The sequence below is a fragment of the Epinephelus moara genome, chromosome 24 (genome assembly GCF_006386435.1).
Source record: "Epinephelus moara isolate mb chromosome 24, YSFRI_EMoa_1.0, whole genome shotgun sequence".
Classification (NCBI taxonomy): Eukaryota; Metazoa; Chordata; class Actinopteri; order Perciformes; family Serranidae; genus Epinephelus; species Epinephelus moara.
This window is the reverse complement of record NC_065529.1, coordinates 26,593,809-26,612,059: the sequence shown is the minus strand read 5'-3', so window position 1 is coordinate 26,612,059 and position 18,251 is coordinate 26,593,809. Positions and strand designations below refer to the sequence as shown.

The 18,251-nt window shown below is 41.0% G+C and overlaps 3 protein-coding genes across 3 annotated transcripts; 1 reads left to right on the top strand and 2 right to left on the bottom strand.

Moving 5' to 3' along the window:
• Positions 1 to 15: 15 nt before the first annotated feature.
• Positions 16 to 6,162, bottom strand: ccnd3 (cyclin D3). The gene is made up of 6 exons (XM_050037308.1): positions 6,156 to 6,162; positions 4,078 to 4,313; positions 3,794 to 4,009; positions 2,020 to 2,182; positions 1,024 to 1,166; positions 16 to 213 (listed from the first exon to the last, which is right to left on the bottom strand). Exons 1-6 carry the CDS (start codon positions 6,160 to 6,162, stop codon positions 16 to 18), a joined length of 963 nt encoding a protein of 320 aa, XP_049893265.1.
• Positions 5,953 to 14,403, bottom strand: bysl (bystin-like). The gene is made up of 7 exons (XM_050037519.1): positions 13,994 to 14,403; positions 11,461 to 11,617; positions 11,195 to 11,333; positions 10,942 to 11,075; positions 10,679 to 10,839; positions 8,460 to 8,562; positions 5,953 to 6,945 (listed from the first exon to the last, which is right to left on the bottom strand). The coding sequence occupies exons 1-7, from the start codon at positions 14,256 to 14,258 to the stop codon at positions 6,591 to 6,593; spliced, it is 1,314 nt and encodes a 437-aa protein (XP_049893476.1). The 5' UTR covers positions 14,259 to 14,403; the 3' UTR covers positions 5,953 to 6,590.
• A 121-nt stretch (positions 14,404 to 14,524) lies between these two features.
• On the top strand, positions 14,525 to 17,284 carry med20 (mediator complex subunit 20). Its single transcript, XM_050037529.1, has 4 exons — positions 14,525 to 14,647; positions 14,943 to 15,085; positions 16,595 to 16,848; positions 16,933 to 17,284. Exons 1-4 carry the CDS (start codon positions 14,634 to 14,636, stop codon positions 17,152 to 17,154), a joined length of 633 nt encoding a protein of 210 aa, XP_049893486.1. The 5' UTR covers positions 14,525 to 14,633; the 3' UTR covers positions 17,155 to 17,284.
• The last annotated feature ends 967 nt before the right edge of the window (positions 17,285 to 18,251 follow it).

The window sequence follows — 18,251 nt, the reverse complement described above, 5'->3', positions numbered from 1 at the left end:
GTTCATTCTAGCCATTCACGCCAGGGAGGAGTATTTTAGCTTAACTTCCAGGGGTGATGTCACTGGTGTCAATACAGCATCCTGAAAGTCAGCAGGGGTGTAGCTGATCTCTGAGCTGTGTGCTCCTGATGTGCAAACATTAGTCTTGAAACAAGAGGGCAGGCTGAGCTCCAGCTCATTCTCTAGCTGCTCAAAGCAGAGGTGGACGGAGCTCTGTTCAGGGTCAGATAGAAAGAAAAACAACCGCAAGTTCATCAGTGGGTCACGGACAGACTTCTCCTATTGGCTCTTGACTAGTGTTGCAAAGGGTTGGTAAATTTCCAGAAATTTTGCAAGGGAGGTTAAGCTCTGGAATTTTGTAAGAAAAAAATAATAATAATGATAATTAAATTCATTTAATTAAAATTAAATAAATAATAATAATTTCAATTCAATTTTCAATATTAAAATTGAACATTCAAATAGTGAATTTATTTGGGGGGAATTAATCTTTGTAAAGTTTTTTTTTGGAGGGGAATGTTATTCTTTTTTGCTGTTGTCATCACTCAAGGTTCAATATGATGTTACACAAGTCAACTCATTTAATTAAATTTCAGCTCAACTAAATTGGTGATTTTTTTTATTTCTAAGTGAAGAGTTTACAATTATGTTTGCTTACAATATGGTAAAAGGTTTGTTTCTATGACATGGTAAAAATAGCCTGCGTAAATGACCTCTATATTTTCATTTTATAAGAGATAAGATAGAACTTTATTAATCTTTAAACTTCATTAAAATTCCTATTCCCATTATTTCCCATGAAAAGTTTGCAACTTGAATACTTGTGGAGTTTTGAGACCCTAATCTTGACCAATACTGCATGTGCATGGATGCTCTTCTTGAACGTGCCCCTTGTTTGTACATTCTCTCAACAGTTTTAACAGGACGCTTCATAAAATGGTCACAAACATGTGGGTCAATGTTGACAACAGGGCAAAGTCAAAAGAGATATTATCTATAATGTCAGTTAAACATTACCCTTACCAGATCAATGACCAAAAGGTTAGCCAAAAACGTCATCACCAAATCAGAGGAGACGACAGCATCCACTAACTTTAGCCTCTGCATGGCGAGGCTCACACAGGCACACACAACAGTGGAGGGCAAGAACACTGAAAACCTGCAGTCTGACAATAAGAGAGGAAGATGAGTTACTCTAAAATTTTAAAAAAAAAAGCTAGTATTGCATAATTATGATGGCCATTTGTAGCTCACTTGTAGATGATTGCAACAATGAGAAAGTCAGTAAAAGCTAGATGTAGACATTAAGCAGATGCCACCAGTGCAGACACACCCTGAGAGACAAAAGCAAGTACTCAAAAGCAGACATTTCCCAAAAAGCTGATAATCTGATACAGCATCCTAATTGCTTCAGGCAGGAGAAACACTGAGACAAAAGGTCTGACATTCAATCCACACTCAGGCACCTCTTTGAATGGGCTACAATGTTGGGAGCCAGGAATTGTCTTAATTTTATGGGCTGTAATGTCATAGTGTGTCTAAAACGGCACTGACTGACTGTATCCCCGTGACCCGTTGCCTCGGGCAGCACCACAGAGATTCGTGGGAAATCAGCCAGCTGAATAGTTGGACGCAGGTCTTTCACAGCAGACAATGCAGGATTACACAAACTCAGCTCTCTGTCTCCAAAATGAACTGCTGACACATCGTAATCAAACTTATGGCTGCTTTGTGTCCATTGTTCACTGTGTGGAAAGTCATTTAATTTCACTGTTACGTCAAATGCTAACGAACAACTTTTTTTACCCCCAATTCATTACAAGGGATATAAAATAGCTGCTTTTATTGCAGCTGGATGATAAAAATTCCTTATAATTGAGCACAGAAATAATTTAACACAAGAATATATGTTGTTTTAAATATGTTTTCCACTCCCAATGCTTGGTGACTGTAGGTGTAAATATTTATTTGGAAAAAAAGAAACATCTCATGTGTTGGCAGTTCAGTTATGTAACTCACCAGTGGCTGCCAGAGCGATGTAGGAGTGAACATGCCTGCGCATGTTTGGAAAGTGGTGGGGCTGAAGAAAGGGGAGAGTGTGGAGAATTGGCTCCAGGAAGTCAGAGGGTACCACAGACGCCAGACACCAGTCTAACCTGGACACCACTGCTACCTCCCACTGCTGAAACACACACATTCCTCTGAACCAATCCACCATCAAAGTGCCACTGCATGAAACTTTAATCAAGTACCCTCTGAAGCTTTGTCCACTATCTGAGGGAACTCAGATTATTTTCTCAATAAACCTTTTGGTCTACAAAACATTAGGAAACAGTGAGAAAAGCGTGTTACATTATCCTAGAGCCATAAGTGACTTCATTAACTGTATTGTTTTGTCCAAACCAACATTTCCAAATGTAAAAATATTAAATTTACTATAATATAAGACCAAGGACAGCAGCACATCCTCACAAAAGATAACCTAGAATTATCTCATTTTGGCATTTTTGCTTGACAAATGACTAAGACAATTTAGGGCGATTTATTGGCAGAAAGGGAATATAATATGATAAGTATGTTTTCTTTAGTGTATAATAACCTGAAAATAAGAACTGCATTTTCGTTAACTAAGAATGAGCCATTTATATCTACATAGGGAGCTGGACCTCAGCATGTTGCAGCACCATGTTTCTACAGTAGCCCAGAACAGGAATCAAACACTGGCTCTAGATAGGGCCATTCACATTTTCTCATTAGCCCATTTGCAGTCAACTTGCAGCCCTTCGGTGACCAGTGCGTTGGAAAAACACTGATTTTTTTAACCTGGGAAGGAATCTAAAGCCCAGTTCAGACCAAAGATTTGCAACAAGATGAGTTTAAACAGGCATCTTTGTGCAATTCACCCAACTGCAACGCTGTAAAACCTGCCGGTTCACACCAATGCAACTAGATGAGACAGTGTATCATCTCTATGCAACAACTCTCTGTACTTACGTTATGATTTCCGGCATTTCAGGCTTATTTTGTGGCTGAATATAATTTGTAGCTTCTTAAAATATGAATGAGGATAGTGATAGTGAGACACTGGCTACAGTTGCATTTGTAGTGGTGATGAAACAGTGAAAAACATAAACAAAACAAGCATCAGATGATACATATGCCACAATAATATCAATAACCAGCACCACTTAAATAGTCAATGAGAATGTGAGTGTGAGGGGGTATAAGCACATACAGCAAGCAGCAGCAGCGACCCACTGGCACATGTGAGGACAGAACCGGAGGGCTTGGCGGGGACGGAACACCTGCCGCAGCAAGTAAACGCACCGTCTGCAGTCATTTTGACTTAACCAGCAGACTTCACTAAAAGCTAATTGGCTGTTTAAACAGGTGACGTGCTTTACGTTTACGTTTTACGATTTTACCAGCGAAGCTGCAGGTGAGCTCAGATGGCCATTTCATACCGCTGCAACTTTTCTCTGAAACGTTCTAAACGATTTTGTCTCATCGCGAATCATTGATCTGAACTAGGCTTACAAAGTTTCAGCTGATTGCAATTTGCAGTCCTCACCACTAGCTGCCACTAAATCCCCCTAAATGCCACACACTGTTCCTTTAAATTAGTTGTGTGCAGTCCACATTGTTTATGGGCAGATGTACAGGAGCAGAGTGTGCACCTCACTATTCGACTGCTCTAGACATACTGATAGTCCTTAAACTCCACTTCCTGAATCTCTGCACATCTACTATCCCAAAAAACAATGTGTAGCCCACATAAAACATAAAGAGTTACCAGGAGGTCTGACACTGAGATGGAGTTGTCTGTGTAGATACATAGCTTGATGGGAGTCAGGGGCACAGTCTCTCTCATTTTGGAGGCCAGGAACATACAAACACATCCCAAAAGCTGCAGGTGGGACTTTTCAATGGGGTGACGGCTCAGGTAACAGTCCAGGTAATGCACCGCCAGCGGAAACACCTCCTCCTCACACTTCTGCTCCTCACACACCTGTGAGACAAACGGCCATATGGCGTATGTACCTCAAGTCAGCTATGTTATATGACGGATTTGCATACCTGAAACATCCATACTGCAAGTATCCTCCGCATGTATGGCTGCACGTCTCTCTGGACTGTGCCGAAATAAGGAGCCACCTGGCAGCTCTTCTCCACGGCCGTCAGGTTGCGCACTGTCCTCAGGTCGCCGGTCACGGGACCGTCGCTGACCGCCCGGTGAACCACGTCACTCCACATTTCGCTGACATTTATATCTCGGGGTGCACTCTGAAGCTGTCCATCCTCACGATGACCCACTCGACGAAGTTAGACACAGAAGTTTTAAATAAAGCTTCGGTAAACTATTACCATATCAATTAACCGTTAAGCTAGCTGCTAACTGTTATCACCGCGTTAGCTACCGTTAGCTAGCTATGCTAATCGTCCTGTAAGGTTCATAAACTGCCGTTTCTTTTTACTGCGTCATTAAAACCAAACCAAAAACAAAGTCAATTTAAAGTCATAGTGGCTTTTTTTCCTAAATATAAACTTTTATCATAAGAAATTAAAATAGGTTAAAAATGCTAACCTTATGGTGCAGAGCCTATTAACGGCCCACTTCAGGGTGCCCAGTGGCCCAGCGACCATTTTCTAATTCACAATTTTTTTTAATTTTATTATTTTTAAAATAGAATGTAAGTAAGCTACCAGCGTGCATTAAAAGTATCAACATGGAACTTGATTATTAAAAAAAAAAAAAACAGGTTGAGGCTACTCGATAGATTTTGATAATAACTAGATAACAGACACCAAGATGGCGCCTGTTCCTTCCAAGAGTTGCTCATCTGGCGCATATGCCAATTTTATTTATAGCTTTTGGGTTTACTTTAATGGTATGCTACCTACTGAATTTGTGCAATAGTTTTTTTTCCTGCTGGCCCCACCTGTGCATTCACACATAGCTCACAGACTTCATGTAGTGATGACATCACGTTTTTAAAATCGCTTTTCTTGGCTTGAGGTTGTTTTACAAATATAAAACCTCTGGCTCAAAAATTCAGAATAGAAAGGTTCATGACTGACCTTGTTTGCAGTTTGAGGTGTCCCGTAAACAGTTTTACAGATGTCTCTTTTACAGAGGTGGTCTATGGGGAACACGCTTTTCGGGCAACAGGAGATTTTTTTTGCCACAATACCATAAGTGGCCACTGGGAAAAAATTGGCTGCAATGCCGAGCAAACAATTGCAAACAAGGTAATTTATGACTCTTTCTAAAATACATTTGTTATCCATGGATATTTTATAACTGTAAAACTTCCACGGAGCTTTGGAAAGCGATTTCAAAATCTGTGACATCATTATATCATCAACACTACTGCACACATTCAGTGGGCTGCATACTGCTGAAGTAAACCTGGAAACTAAAAACTTTTTTTGGTGTATGCACTATGCAAGCAACTCTACTGGAATGAATAAGCAACATCTTGGTATCCGGTACAGGTATTACTGTTAATCTGTGGCTAAGCCCCAAAACGTTCTCAAATCCTAGAAATGCCCTTATATAAACACCTGTGCTGTGCAGGGCTGCTGCAACTGGATTTCCTGCTTGGCAGAGATGAGTGAGGACAGCAAAAGTCCAAAGGTTGAAAACAGGTAATTCATTTATTATATAAAAATGTTATTTGTTTGATTATTAACTGTCCCCTGGCCTGCTGTCATTTTGCAAAAGTGGCCCCCAGGCAGATTGAGTTTCCTTACTGTAGGGTCAAGCTTTCTGGCCCAGTTATTGTCACGTCAGGGAGGCCAGAATCAGTAATGTCAACATTTTTTCTGACAGCCCCTCATCAACTAAATTTGGGCAATGAAACTGGGCCTTCTCTTACAGTTTGGGGTAAAGCTGATGTTGAATGCAACAGTAACTCATTGTCTTTTATCAATATACTTTTCAATGGGCACATTCACACATTCACATTGTTGTCTTATGAATAAATGAAAAGTTGCATTAAGAATAGTTACTTGTCAGTTGTAACTGACAGGTGAGAGATGGTTAAAAATATTACAGAAAATTTGGTTTACCAACAGTATCAACGTTTATTCCCCATTTGAAGATACCAAGGCAGGCTGCAAATAGACAAACACAGCTGTTAACATGAGTTTACCATTCATCTTGTGTATTGCAGTTGAAAAATGGAAAGAAACACATGATCCCTGACCAACTTTTTCAGGATTTACTTCCTTTTTAATCCAAATTGTTGCTCCAAAACAACAAAACTGCTTTAAACCAAATAAAATACCAGTCTGTGTATTACCAAACAATCACTGCACTGTATCTGCAGTAAAAAAAGCTCAGATGTTCCTCATATGAATTTACAACATCTATATCACTAGTGATGTGCATTTTCAAATGTGCAAACTCATCCAAGCAGGGAACAGAATTACAGCTCCTGAGACACTGTGATGAGACACCATCTTTGAAACTGTCCATTTGTGGGTCAGGAAGAATAAAGTTAGATTAGACAATATTTTCTTCATTCTGAAGAATCCACAAATCATTTGCATCAGAGAGGGAGAAGGCGCCAGACCAGACTGATTCCTCAGTCCATTTCAACTGTAACGGGGAGCCCGACTTCAACATCCCTGCACTCTGAGTTCTGCAGTTCTCTGCGGATCTCTGCAGAGATCTGAGGGTGCGTTTGGATCCTGAGCAGCTCCAGCAGTGCCGTCTTCTGTTCGGAGGCCAGGTCAGCCTTGTAGCGCTGAGCCAGGGTGAGTAGACTCTGATGCCACAGCACAGGAAGCACACGTTTTTCATTGCGGAAGGACAGGAAGTGGGCCACCAAGGCATCTAGTACACGGAAAGGCAGGGCGTACTTCTTGTCGAGCAAGAGGCGCAGGAAAATGCTGTTGGCGCCGTTGTACTCCATCTCTGCCAACTTAAGCATTGCAGCGCTGCAAGGCATGAAAGATTTTACATGTTATACAACCTCCAATGTTACGCAACTTTGACCTTACTTGTCCTGCCAACTCGTGTCACGATACCAAAATTATGACTTTAACATGAGACCTGTTTTAATGTCCCGATACCGATACTCAAACAACACTGCTGCAAAAACTCACCCATCAGGAAAAGTAACGGAATAATAATGACAGAACATGGAGCTTAAAGTTCTTTGGATTTTTATTTCCACTTTTAAGGAAATTTTGTTCTCAATAATTGTCCTTTTTAAATCTAATTCGACTAAATAGAAAATACGCTCTATTAAGTCATTTGTCCTCAGTCTACTTTGCTGCACTGCTGTGGTGTGCAGGATAATAATCCTGGGTTTGAGCCTCATCACCACTAAGTGTCAGACTTACAATTAATGTCATGTTTATTATTTTCGTGCTCAGTAAAATTGTAGTATATGTGCTGTTAAATTTCATACACATACATGTCTTTCTGACAATTAATTATTACATTTATAACATTAATACCTGGATGATTGTAAATGTAATGGAGTTATTAAAGCTGTTAAATGGTATGCAGTAATCTGATGTCCCCTATACTTCAGTTAATGTGATTATGTGATAATTGACTCTATAACTGCAACCAGATATCATGTAACAGCCTTTACTAAGACTGGATACACCTCCTCTGCAGGGATCTGCACGCTACTGAGGGCATTTTCTAGTACTAGAAATAATTATGGACAAAAATGAACATGCCACAATTACCACTACCAGTACTGATCATGCATAAATTGATCACTTATAAACAGTGTTCTTGATCTGCATACTTGTAAACACCTGATTTCTAGCAGCCTGCAAATTATGGGAAAGTTACAAGTGTGAATGTTACACTTGCATATAAGCAAGTAAGAGTAAGTGAAAATGATAAAGCCAAATCAGGTGGTGTAAAAAGTTTTCTTGTCACAAAATAAATCACACTTGTTTGATGTAATTATGTTGTCTATCACATTTGCTAACCAGTCGCTCTTTGAACAGGTTGGCATGTCTGTCAGTGAGAGGCTTTGCAGAGTTGGACATGTTGGCCCTCTTGGTCTGCGTGGGTTAAAAACATCTTTAACGGACGAGCTTTGTGTTGTCTGTGGGGTTGCCCTGGCTGTCAGGTATGTTGCTTTGTGTGTCTGTGTTGTCATCAAGCTGTGGAAAACAACAGTTGGCACACCCAGTATGGCTGCAGCGAGTGAAAGCAGAGCGCTGCACACACACATCGCCCCGCTGCCACACATTGACGCCACACATAGGAAATATGGCTCTTTTTAAAACTGTGATTCAAAGTACTGGTACTAATAAAATGGGGTTTTGTACCACTTTTATTGGCAGGGTAGTGCAACCCTTTTCTGGTATTGGTACACTGTGTAACACTATAAATCATTTAAGGACACCAGGCTGAATCCTACATGTAGCAATAAAATGCTGACATCTGCCTGCTGGTGTGTGTCAGTGAAAGGAAACCATACCTGGAGTGGAGCACAGGGATGGAGCACTTTGTGAGTATGCTCCCGATGATGATGGCTTCCCTAAGAGTACATGTCCCAGATTCACACAGAGGAATCAGTATACCTGTGTGACAGAGGAGGCACAAAATATTAGATAATAGACGGTGATAAACCTGACATTTAGTCCCCAATAAAGGGAGTAAACTGGTAAAAGCTGGACACTTCCAATTATGCAAGTCAAAAGCATCTATTCTTATGCTGTCTAAACATTGTGTGGGACGGATGGGCAAGATTCCCCTGTTTATGACTTGGAAGCATCATGTCACTCGAGAACTTAAAATGGTTGTATGATTAGCAGAGTTGGCCATGTGACCTTCATTCTTTCATTCATTCACACAGGGTCACAGGGGGGCTGGAACCTATCCCTGCTGTCATTGGGCGAGAGGCAGGGTACACCCTGGACAGGTCACCAGACTACCACAGAGCTGACACATAGAGACAGACAACCATTCACACTCACATTCACACCTACGGACAATTTGGAGTCACCAATTAACCTGCATGTGTTTGGACTGTGGGAGGAAGCTGGAGCATCTGGAGAAAACCCACATTGGAGAAAACACAAGGTTATTGTCTACCGGCGGTCTTAGAAGACCTCCATTTAGCCGACACTGTCGCCTTTGCCAGGTGTACAGAGCCTCAGAGAGCTGGGTATGAGAGCAGGTGGGCAGGTGTCAGGTCTGTGTAGAGCACCGGAACAAAAACACCGACACATCACAGAAAGTATGATGATAACATCCAAAATACAAGTTTCACTCTCAGTGGTTTCTGTAACATGAGGAATACTTTCACAATAAGTGATGCTGTGCCACTTTTTTATGATTTCAACATGGGTTTGTTGTTTTTATTTATCATATCTAATTATGGGGTTGAGAGTAAGTTTACTGTGTTCCTTCAGTTTTTAATGCATCAGGGACACATGACGCGTACTTAACTGAAACAGACTCATTTTAATTCATGTGACAAAAGATTAATATCTTGGATTCAACAAGTAAAAAAAAGAAGATGTCAGTTTACAGGTTACTGCACTGGCCAGGGTGCAATTCCACATCAGACATTATATTGCACACTACATATTAAACTTAATAATAAAAAACAGTATAATTCTGTGCTTCTAGTTTGCTTCTGCACGTGATTTATTTTGGAGAAAGAATGATGCAACACATTATTTCAGTGCCTCCAGGTGCACTGATGACATGAGAAAACATCAAACTAAAACTCACATAATCAATTTCATTAATCAAATGTTTAATATCTTCAGTAAATTAAATGAACCCCAATAATATAAGAATTAATGGAGATCAGCAGAGGTCAGTACGCTCTCATTCACACTGTGAGTGGTGAACAGATGGTGTATTGTGAGCAATGCTGCCCCCTAGTGGTGTTGTCTCATACTGATGGTTTTGTAAATATGGGTCACAGAATGTTTTGGGGAAAACAGTCCCATTAAACTGGGACAGTTTGTAAACACACAAGACCGACAGGATTAGAGAAAAAAAAAAAAAAAAAAAACACTGGCCGAATCGAATTCTAGACACATGAAGGATGATTTGACCCAATTAAATTTGAGTGTGTTAATTTCTGAGCTTCCAGAACCAATGGTGTTATTTACCCTGTGGACACCGACTAATCCTCCGACAGTGTCCTCAGAATAAAATTTCTAAATTTAGTGCTGAAATTAGAGACGTGACACGTCCCAGAGAGCTTATATTTTCTTCTTTGCGACAAGCTGTCAAATCCTCTCTTTCTTTCACCTTACCCACTTTTTTATTTCCAAGGGTCACTTGTGACCAGAGCTTAACACAGTGTTTACTGGACATTTAATGAAACAATAACTTGAAATGCCAAACATGTTGGCTTCTGTTTACAGCACTGCAAATATTAGGAAGTATTCTACTTTAGCACAATTATATTTTACTCTCAGCTTGCCCTCTCCTACATCACACATGTATTTACCATTGAAATTTAGAATCTTGATAACAGCTTTCAGCAACATTCAGATTGCTGTTAATGAAGAATCTCTCTGGACATGATCAGGATGTGCACCCTGACTGGCAAAAACAGGTTCCACACTACAGAGAGTCAGCAACAGATTTATCGACAATAGTTGCAGCTCTAATATTAATTTTCTCTTCTCACGGTAAAAAAAGAAAACCAAGTATTCATTGAAATGGTCTCACCTTTAAACCATGCTCCTGGTTTGAACAAGGCCTTCTTCAGAGCACTATAGAGATGAAAGTTGAGTCGCTTGTACTCCGCAATATCGTCCCGTACTCGGGGCAGCAGCACCAAGTTGTAAAACCTCTGGGCCATTCGCTCTTTCAGATTGGACGAGAAGATTCTATTAAAAAGAAAAAAACATTGTACCAGGTTGAAACATCTGCAGTAAATAAGATTAATGGCTCAGTGTAAAGGCAAAAACCAAACCAATTTGGGGACTCACCTTGTTGCTTGGTACATGGCGGCTGCTGTCCAGGTCTCAGGCTCTGTCAAATAGAGAACCTGCTCCCAGTTTGCAAGTGCTGGGACTATTTTAAAAGCCTTTGGTAATTTACCACTGCGATATCTTGACAGAACCTAAAGAAAAACAACAGAAATGATAACCGTCATTTAACTTCTCACGAGGAGATCTTCACATTGACAGACAGGAACTAAATGGAAACTTTCCTAACTTGAAGACAACTGATGTGACTCACCTTATTGACACCTCTGTACACTTCTATTATCCTCGGGTCGAGCTGAGGCATCGGACGCCCTGACACTTCTGACATCACCGTCCCGACCTCAGTCTGCTTCTCTGTAATCTTCTCCATGATGATATCAGCTAAAGTCCGTCTGCAAATGACAAAGAGAGAAATCACAGCTGAGCATTCACAGTAGAAACTGAGCTGATGGTGTGTGTCATTTAAATGAAATCTCTGCAGCTAGTTTCAAGATGAAGCAGGATTATGTTGCATCTTGCCTCATCGGAGGGTTTTTATTCATGAACATCTCCATGGCCTTCTCATCATCAGGGTCAACGACGACTTCGGTGTCACACACAATGTCACCGTCACCAGCACCTGCTTGTCCCAGCGCTGGCCACTCCTCATCTGAGTCTGCATCCTGAGTGTCAGGCCCTAAAATGTCAGTACAAGACAATGATGGTCAAAAAGAAAGGTACACTCACACTGTGGTTTTGTATCTCTTTGTGGTAATTTGGTGTCTCTTTTAGGAAATGTTGTGTATTCTTTGGTCTTTTTGAGACTCTTTGAGGTCAAATTGATTCTCTTCCTGGGCAGTACGGGTAAATTTGGGTGACATTTTGCAAGTGAAGTTCAAGGGGGCCTCTGAAACTTTGGACCCCTGAGCCTGTGCCCAGTAAGCCCCATCAGTAATCCATCCATGGCTGTCACACTTGTTGTTATGGGCTTTTTTTTGGTGCTTTGGGTGTTGAAAAGTGTTTTACAAATAAAATGTATTATTATTGTTCTAGTCAAGTGATTCTCCTTGATTAAATCATGATTAAGTCGATCATCTGGAGGAGCTTTACACTAACATCTAACATATTCAACATATGTACACAATATGGATTTGTGTGATGTGTCAAAGTTTTACCTTGATCAAATATTTCCTGAGTTATAATCTTTCTGTCAGAATTAAGTTTCCAACACCAATTCTATGCATTCTGTTTTTTTGTAATTACTGTGTAGTTAAAGGTCCTATGCTGTATAAAGTCAGAGTTCCATGTTTTTTTTTTAAAATGTAAAGCAGATAAAGGTGCTGTATACATATTGTTAAAGTATCAAATACTCAATACTTTTGAGTGTCTGTCGCCCTAGTCAGCCTGGTGTGTCCCGCACCATTGGCCCTTGACAGCTTTTTCGGACAATTCTGCATGTTGAAACGGCACTGGCTGTGACAATAACCGCATCACCGCAATACCGCGGTCACATGATGCCTACCGCGGTGAAGAGGTCATCACCGCACCAAAAAAAAAAAAAAAATGCTGATTCTGGTTCCCAAGCCAAATGTTAAAAGAATACTCAGACGATTTGGGAGTTATCCCCTTTCACTATCATTTTCATATTGAGACAACATGATGGATATCGTTTTTGTGTCTGTACGTCCAGTGGCCGTGTCTCAGCGGTTAGCATTGGGGTCAGTACGTCCGGTGCTGTGATCCGCGGAGGGATACACCGGTGAGCAGGCACAGACGTAGCTTGTAAACAAAACTCAGCTGTTTATTTAGCCTAGCGATATCTCCAGACTATAGTAGCTGCAATGAACGACTTTGAGCACAATTTTGAGGAGTTTCTTGGAGCGGACACAGACCCAGAGCCATATCTGTTTGAGCCGGAGCATACAGATGAGGAACTCCCAGGTGTTGGATGCTGAGCGGGCGAGAAGAGAGGCTGAATCCTGAATCTGAGGACTGGTGGTGTAGCTGCGGGGCTAGTTAACATATTCCTACGGAGGTGGAATCATTTTGCTGCACAGAATGGGATTCGGTGCTACCATCATTGGGGAGATATATCATTAGGAGGAAAACCGCCGCAGAGAGTGCATCACAAGGAGTGAAAACTTTTCAGCAATCACTAAGTTAAACTGGAAAAAACGCCCAGGCATACCGTCACAGCCCTCCTGTCGGCAAATGAAATCACTGATTGGCAGTTCGGCTCAGTGTACAAGAAGAGAAATGGAAGTGAGGAAAGTAAACAAAAGGGCTAAAGTCAAGATGGACTTACGTCAAAACAAACTCATTGCATAAGGTAAGACTGTTGTTCTTTGACGATTGAGCTCTTTAGCAGAAATTTTGTGATGGTTTGCGTTACTGTTCACTGACGCACAGTAATAAGTATGCTTTGTTCTTTCAACACTGTGTTGTTAATGTACTAACAAGCGTCAAGACACATCATGATGAATACAGACTACTGCTGTCTGCTGGTGTGGAGAGTCATTTTACCTCACGCAGGCACAAAATGTACGTACTAGTTGACTGTTGGCTGTATTCTATGTGGTGTGTTCATATGCAACTTTTTGGCTGTTAGGCGACGCAACGGTCAGCTTTTATTGCTGCAAGTTCTCTAAAGTTGGTTTGGTGTGTCTGGACCTTTAAGGCGCTTAAAGGGACAGACCTAAAACAGGGTGTTTCAGACAGAGGTTGAATATAGGTATATTCAGGCAGAAAGTATGAGAAAAAATAATCTGTTTTTTCACTATCAAAGCATTTAAACATGTTTTAGTAGCAAAATACAAGTATGGACCTGAAAATTAGCATGGTATGGGACCTTTACTGCTGAACATATGGGACTAAAAATTACTCACTGGAGTGTGAACTTTGCCGTTAACTTAATTATCAGTAACTGTGCCAATATGAACACTTAGAGTAGACTACTCCTATTATACCAGACTCCAATCATATATGTCTCAATGTACTGCATTTCGTGTCAGAGGTAACTTTTTAAATGACATGGAAACAGTTCACATTGAGGAGGACAGACCTCCAACATTACCGAGAACAGTGACTGGTGTTTTCTTCTTCTCTGGTGCCAGGCCATATTCGGTCTGAAGCTCCTCTTGTTGAATTCGGGCCTGTTGTAAGATCTTCCGCGACAGACGCTCGTCTACGTACTTGTCTTCGTTTTCTGCCCGGCTGTCTCTGTTCTTGACTCGGCCTCGGGCTCGCACCGTGTCCGCCTGCAGGATCTGGTCAGCCAGCGCCACCGCTGCCCCGCTCGTCTCTCCACCTCCGCCTCTGGACTTCTTCACTTTCGGCATCGCGGTAGTTTCACAGAAGATGTAGCGACAATAATTGTGTTTTTTGTTGGCATGTGCCACCCAAAGCCAAGAAATAACAAGCACTGTAAACACTTGTTCAACACGTGCGGATGTCCATTACAGAAGGGAAGTGACGTAATTTACGTCACGCTAAAGAAACTTTTAAACCTCGTATGGAGGTAGAGTAATGTTTCTGTTGGCATTAAACTGTTGGAATATCGGTGCAATGTGAATATCCAGCACCATTAATTGCCCAGAATGTTTTTTGGCTGTTTAACATATTAAACATTTTACTTTAACTTTACCGGAAGTCTCACTTTCCACCCGGAAGTAGTCAACCGAAAGCCGAGAAAAACAATTGGAGGCAAAATATCAATGGGGGTCACTTGGTGAGATGATTACTTTATGGTTTTAGCTATATCTAGAATTTTTGTGTAGTTTGTAACGTTATTATTATAATTTGTATATATATCCGTCTTCAGTATCTCGCCTCAGACATCGCAGATATATTTTGTTACTAAGCAGCGCTCCATCACTCTCATTCACGCGATGCTTTGCAAAATAGTGAGAACACCCTACATATACATGACAGTTAAAAAGCAGGTTTTACTCGGCTTCTCCGTCTTGCCTTACAGATTATGCTGGTGATTGCTAACGTGATGTGATGCTTTGTTTTTCCCGCAGTGTGTGCCAGGTGCCTGTGGCGGAGGGGAAGAGTGTGCAGCAGACAGTGGATATCCTGCACAAGAAGCTGGAGCAGCTGGGTGCTGTGAAGCAGGGCAGCTTCTGTGTAGACTGCGAGACATATCATGCAACAAATGTCAGCGGTAATATTGAATTCTCTTCCCTTTTTGGAGCATCATATTTAGCCTAATAGTTCTGAGAGTGTCTAAGAGCATTAGACCCTCATCATAGGATGGATAGGAGATACTCCTGCAGTTTGGCGACATTCTTTAAACCAGTGGTTCCCAACTGATGGGTCGTGGTCCAAAAGTGGATTGCGGGTCCATTCTGAATGGACCGCAAGTGACTTGCAAACATGTCAATTTAGTAAAAAACACACTTTATTTTGAAGTACAGTGAATTTCCACTACAGAGCTTTTATTTGAAGCGCTGTTTCCAGCTGAAGAGTGAGTGACTGACGGACTCCTACTCAACAGAGACAGCACACTAGTTCAACAATATGGCCAAATGGAAGTGAGGCGCTGTATCAAACCATGTGGACCTTAAACTTATGACGGAAGGAAAAATCTGGACCAGTTGGGAACTAATGCTTTAGATCCTCCTGGTGTGATAAAGTCTTACATCTTTCAAAGTCCATATTGTCATTTTGTAATTCAGGGTTTGCATTACAACATCTGTCTCACGCCCAAGCATAAATGACCTTGAGGACATCATCAGGGTTATTTTTCCTCAAAGAAGCCCCCTCCAGAGCCACAGAGGATGATACAAATGTTTAAATTAGATAGAGTGCTAATATGAACACCAAAGGGAAATACTCCTGTGAACATCCTGCATTCAAGAGTTTAACATTGACAACATATATTTGTAAGAAATGGTAAAAGAATGTTTTTGACTGTATTATATTTTAGGCATATATTAGTATAACAAGTATTAACATGCACTTTGGCAGCTTTGGACTGCTTTGAACGGCAACAGTTCATCATATTTTTAGTTTAGTTAGTTGCAGGGTACAAAATTTAGCACCATCTACCAGCCAAATGCTGGCAAATATGCATGTGGCTTGTAGATTTCCCTCACTCACCAGCCCCCAAAAAACAATTGTTATCTATTGAGTGGTTGGTAAAATTTAAACATTCACTAGCCTTTTGGCCTGTGGACAGAAAGGTTAATTTTGCACTCTGGTTTGTATTTTTTGCATGGAAAGCATTATCCTGTAAGCAACTGCTCTGACTAAGGGGGTGATCACACAGAAATGAGACGCTAGAGATGCAGACGCTTCAAAGACGCTTGAAATGCTGGAAGCGCTTATTCAATGCACGCGCGTCTAAAAAGAAGTGTCCAAAAAGAAGCATCTACAAAAACGCGCGTCTAAAAAGACGCTGGAAAAACGGCCGTCTAAAAAGACGCTTGAACGCCGGTCAGACACGCCGTATCATAGGAAAACAATGGTTTTACTGGCATTGCGTTTCTAGCGTTTCATCTCGGCGTGATCGAACAGATAAATGTGATGGAACAAAAAATACAAATTACAACATGTACAAATTATATTATAAAGTATCTAGTAAGTATTTAGTTAAGCGTCAATACTTCAAGACTGTGCATAAGAGCAGTACTTGAATAAACTTCCTTACTTGATATTTCATCTGTTACAGGTCAGCCCTCCAAGCTCTTATATGTGATGCACAACTCTGAAACACCACTGAGCTGCATGGCTCTGTTTGAAGGCGGACCCTGCCTGATAGCCGACGCAAACTTTGACGTTCTCATGGTGAAGCTAAAGAGTCACTTCCAAAATGCCAAGGGCCACAAGGTGGAGTGTCGTGGTTCTAGATATCGTTACTGTGACTTCTTGATAAAAGTTGGTACTGTGACGATGAGCTCCAGTGCCAGAGGGATATCAGTGGAGGTATGTAGTTAAATGAATATTGTCAGAGTGGAAACATGACTGTGTCCCACTGTGACTGCTTTAACTCTTTGTGTACCTCCTCAGGTGGAATACTGTCCCTGTGTGGTTCCAGGGGACTGCTGGAATCTCATCAAGGAGTTCATGCAGTCCTTCCTTGGCCCCAGCGTCCCTGAACTGCCGTCTGTGTTTGCTGCCAAGCCTGAAGGACTCTTTGCTCCATCAGACTGCGTTGACACCATGACTCAGTACCTGGAGTTGTTCAACAAACTCCGTAAACTGCAAATCCCAGGAAGTAACGTGCGTTGAGTTGTCAGTGGCAATGGAAAGAACTATTTTGTTTATGTTTGTGTTGTTGTTGCTTTACTTCTGGTCCTATGGAGCAGCATGTTATCCTGGCATTTTTCAAAGCCTGTGTTTTTTTATTCCCATTTGTGGAGCCTCCACATTGCATTACACCTCACTATTTGATGAAAGAATTTTGAATTAAAGAGACTTAATGGAGAACATAAGCTGTGATTTTCCTTTTAAAATCATACACACATACTTCAAATGTCCTCTTGATGGGGTTGTAACCTCCTCTGGAGAGACATCTTTAGCTGGTGACTAAAGGCCTTTGTTTAATTAGTAAATGGAAGTTTTAAACAGAAGAGCTGTATTGAAGTACGCACAAGGACATCTCTTGTGTGCCTCTGCTGTGACCTGCACATCTCAATCCCTCGATGGTGTACATTCAATCGACTTTTTCATGGGAGAGATTTTGATTTATAAGTTTATTAAAGTGCAGGTAACATGAATGACTCAGGTCTCCGTTCAGGTTAAATTGCCTCTTAAGCCATACTAGTGAGCAGCATGCACAATACAGAGGTGTTGCTAATAACTTTAACAGGGGCTCTGCTCTATTCAACTGTCCCGGTGAACTATGACAACAGCTAAATGGAATTAAATAAATGTGAATTTTATTATTCATTCCAGAGCTTTTCCTGCTGTGACATGTCAAAATGTGTCCGTGAAAAAGAAAGAGTAAGATGTCAATGAAGTCAAGTTTGTGAATGCACATGTTGTTTTAGAAATTGAAGAGAGTTTAAAATGCTGCTTTTATTCTTACACATCAATAATAAGACTTCTAGCAAAGTATGTTTACATTGTCTTACTGCTACTGCAACTGAAGGATGTAAATATTTCCTCAGCCTCTGGTGCTTGATAGTTTAAAATGTCCTGTCCTGAGGATTAGCAGGAAAGAAAGTATTATTAATTTAAAATATCTGTGCAGAAACACACACAAGATGACTTGTATGATGTGTCTACAAAGTACTGAATAATGCATCTGAAAGTTTCATGTCACACATACTGTCAGAATGAGTCATCAAGTAAAAACTACAACAAATGGTGGTAATCTGAGGGCT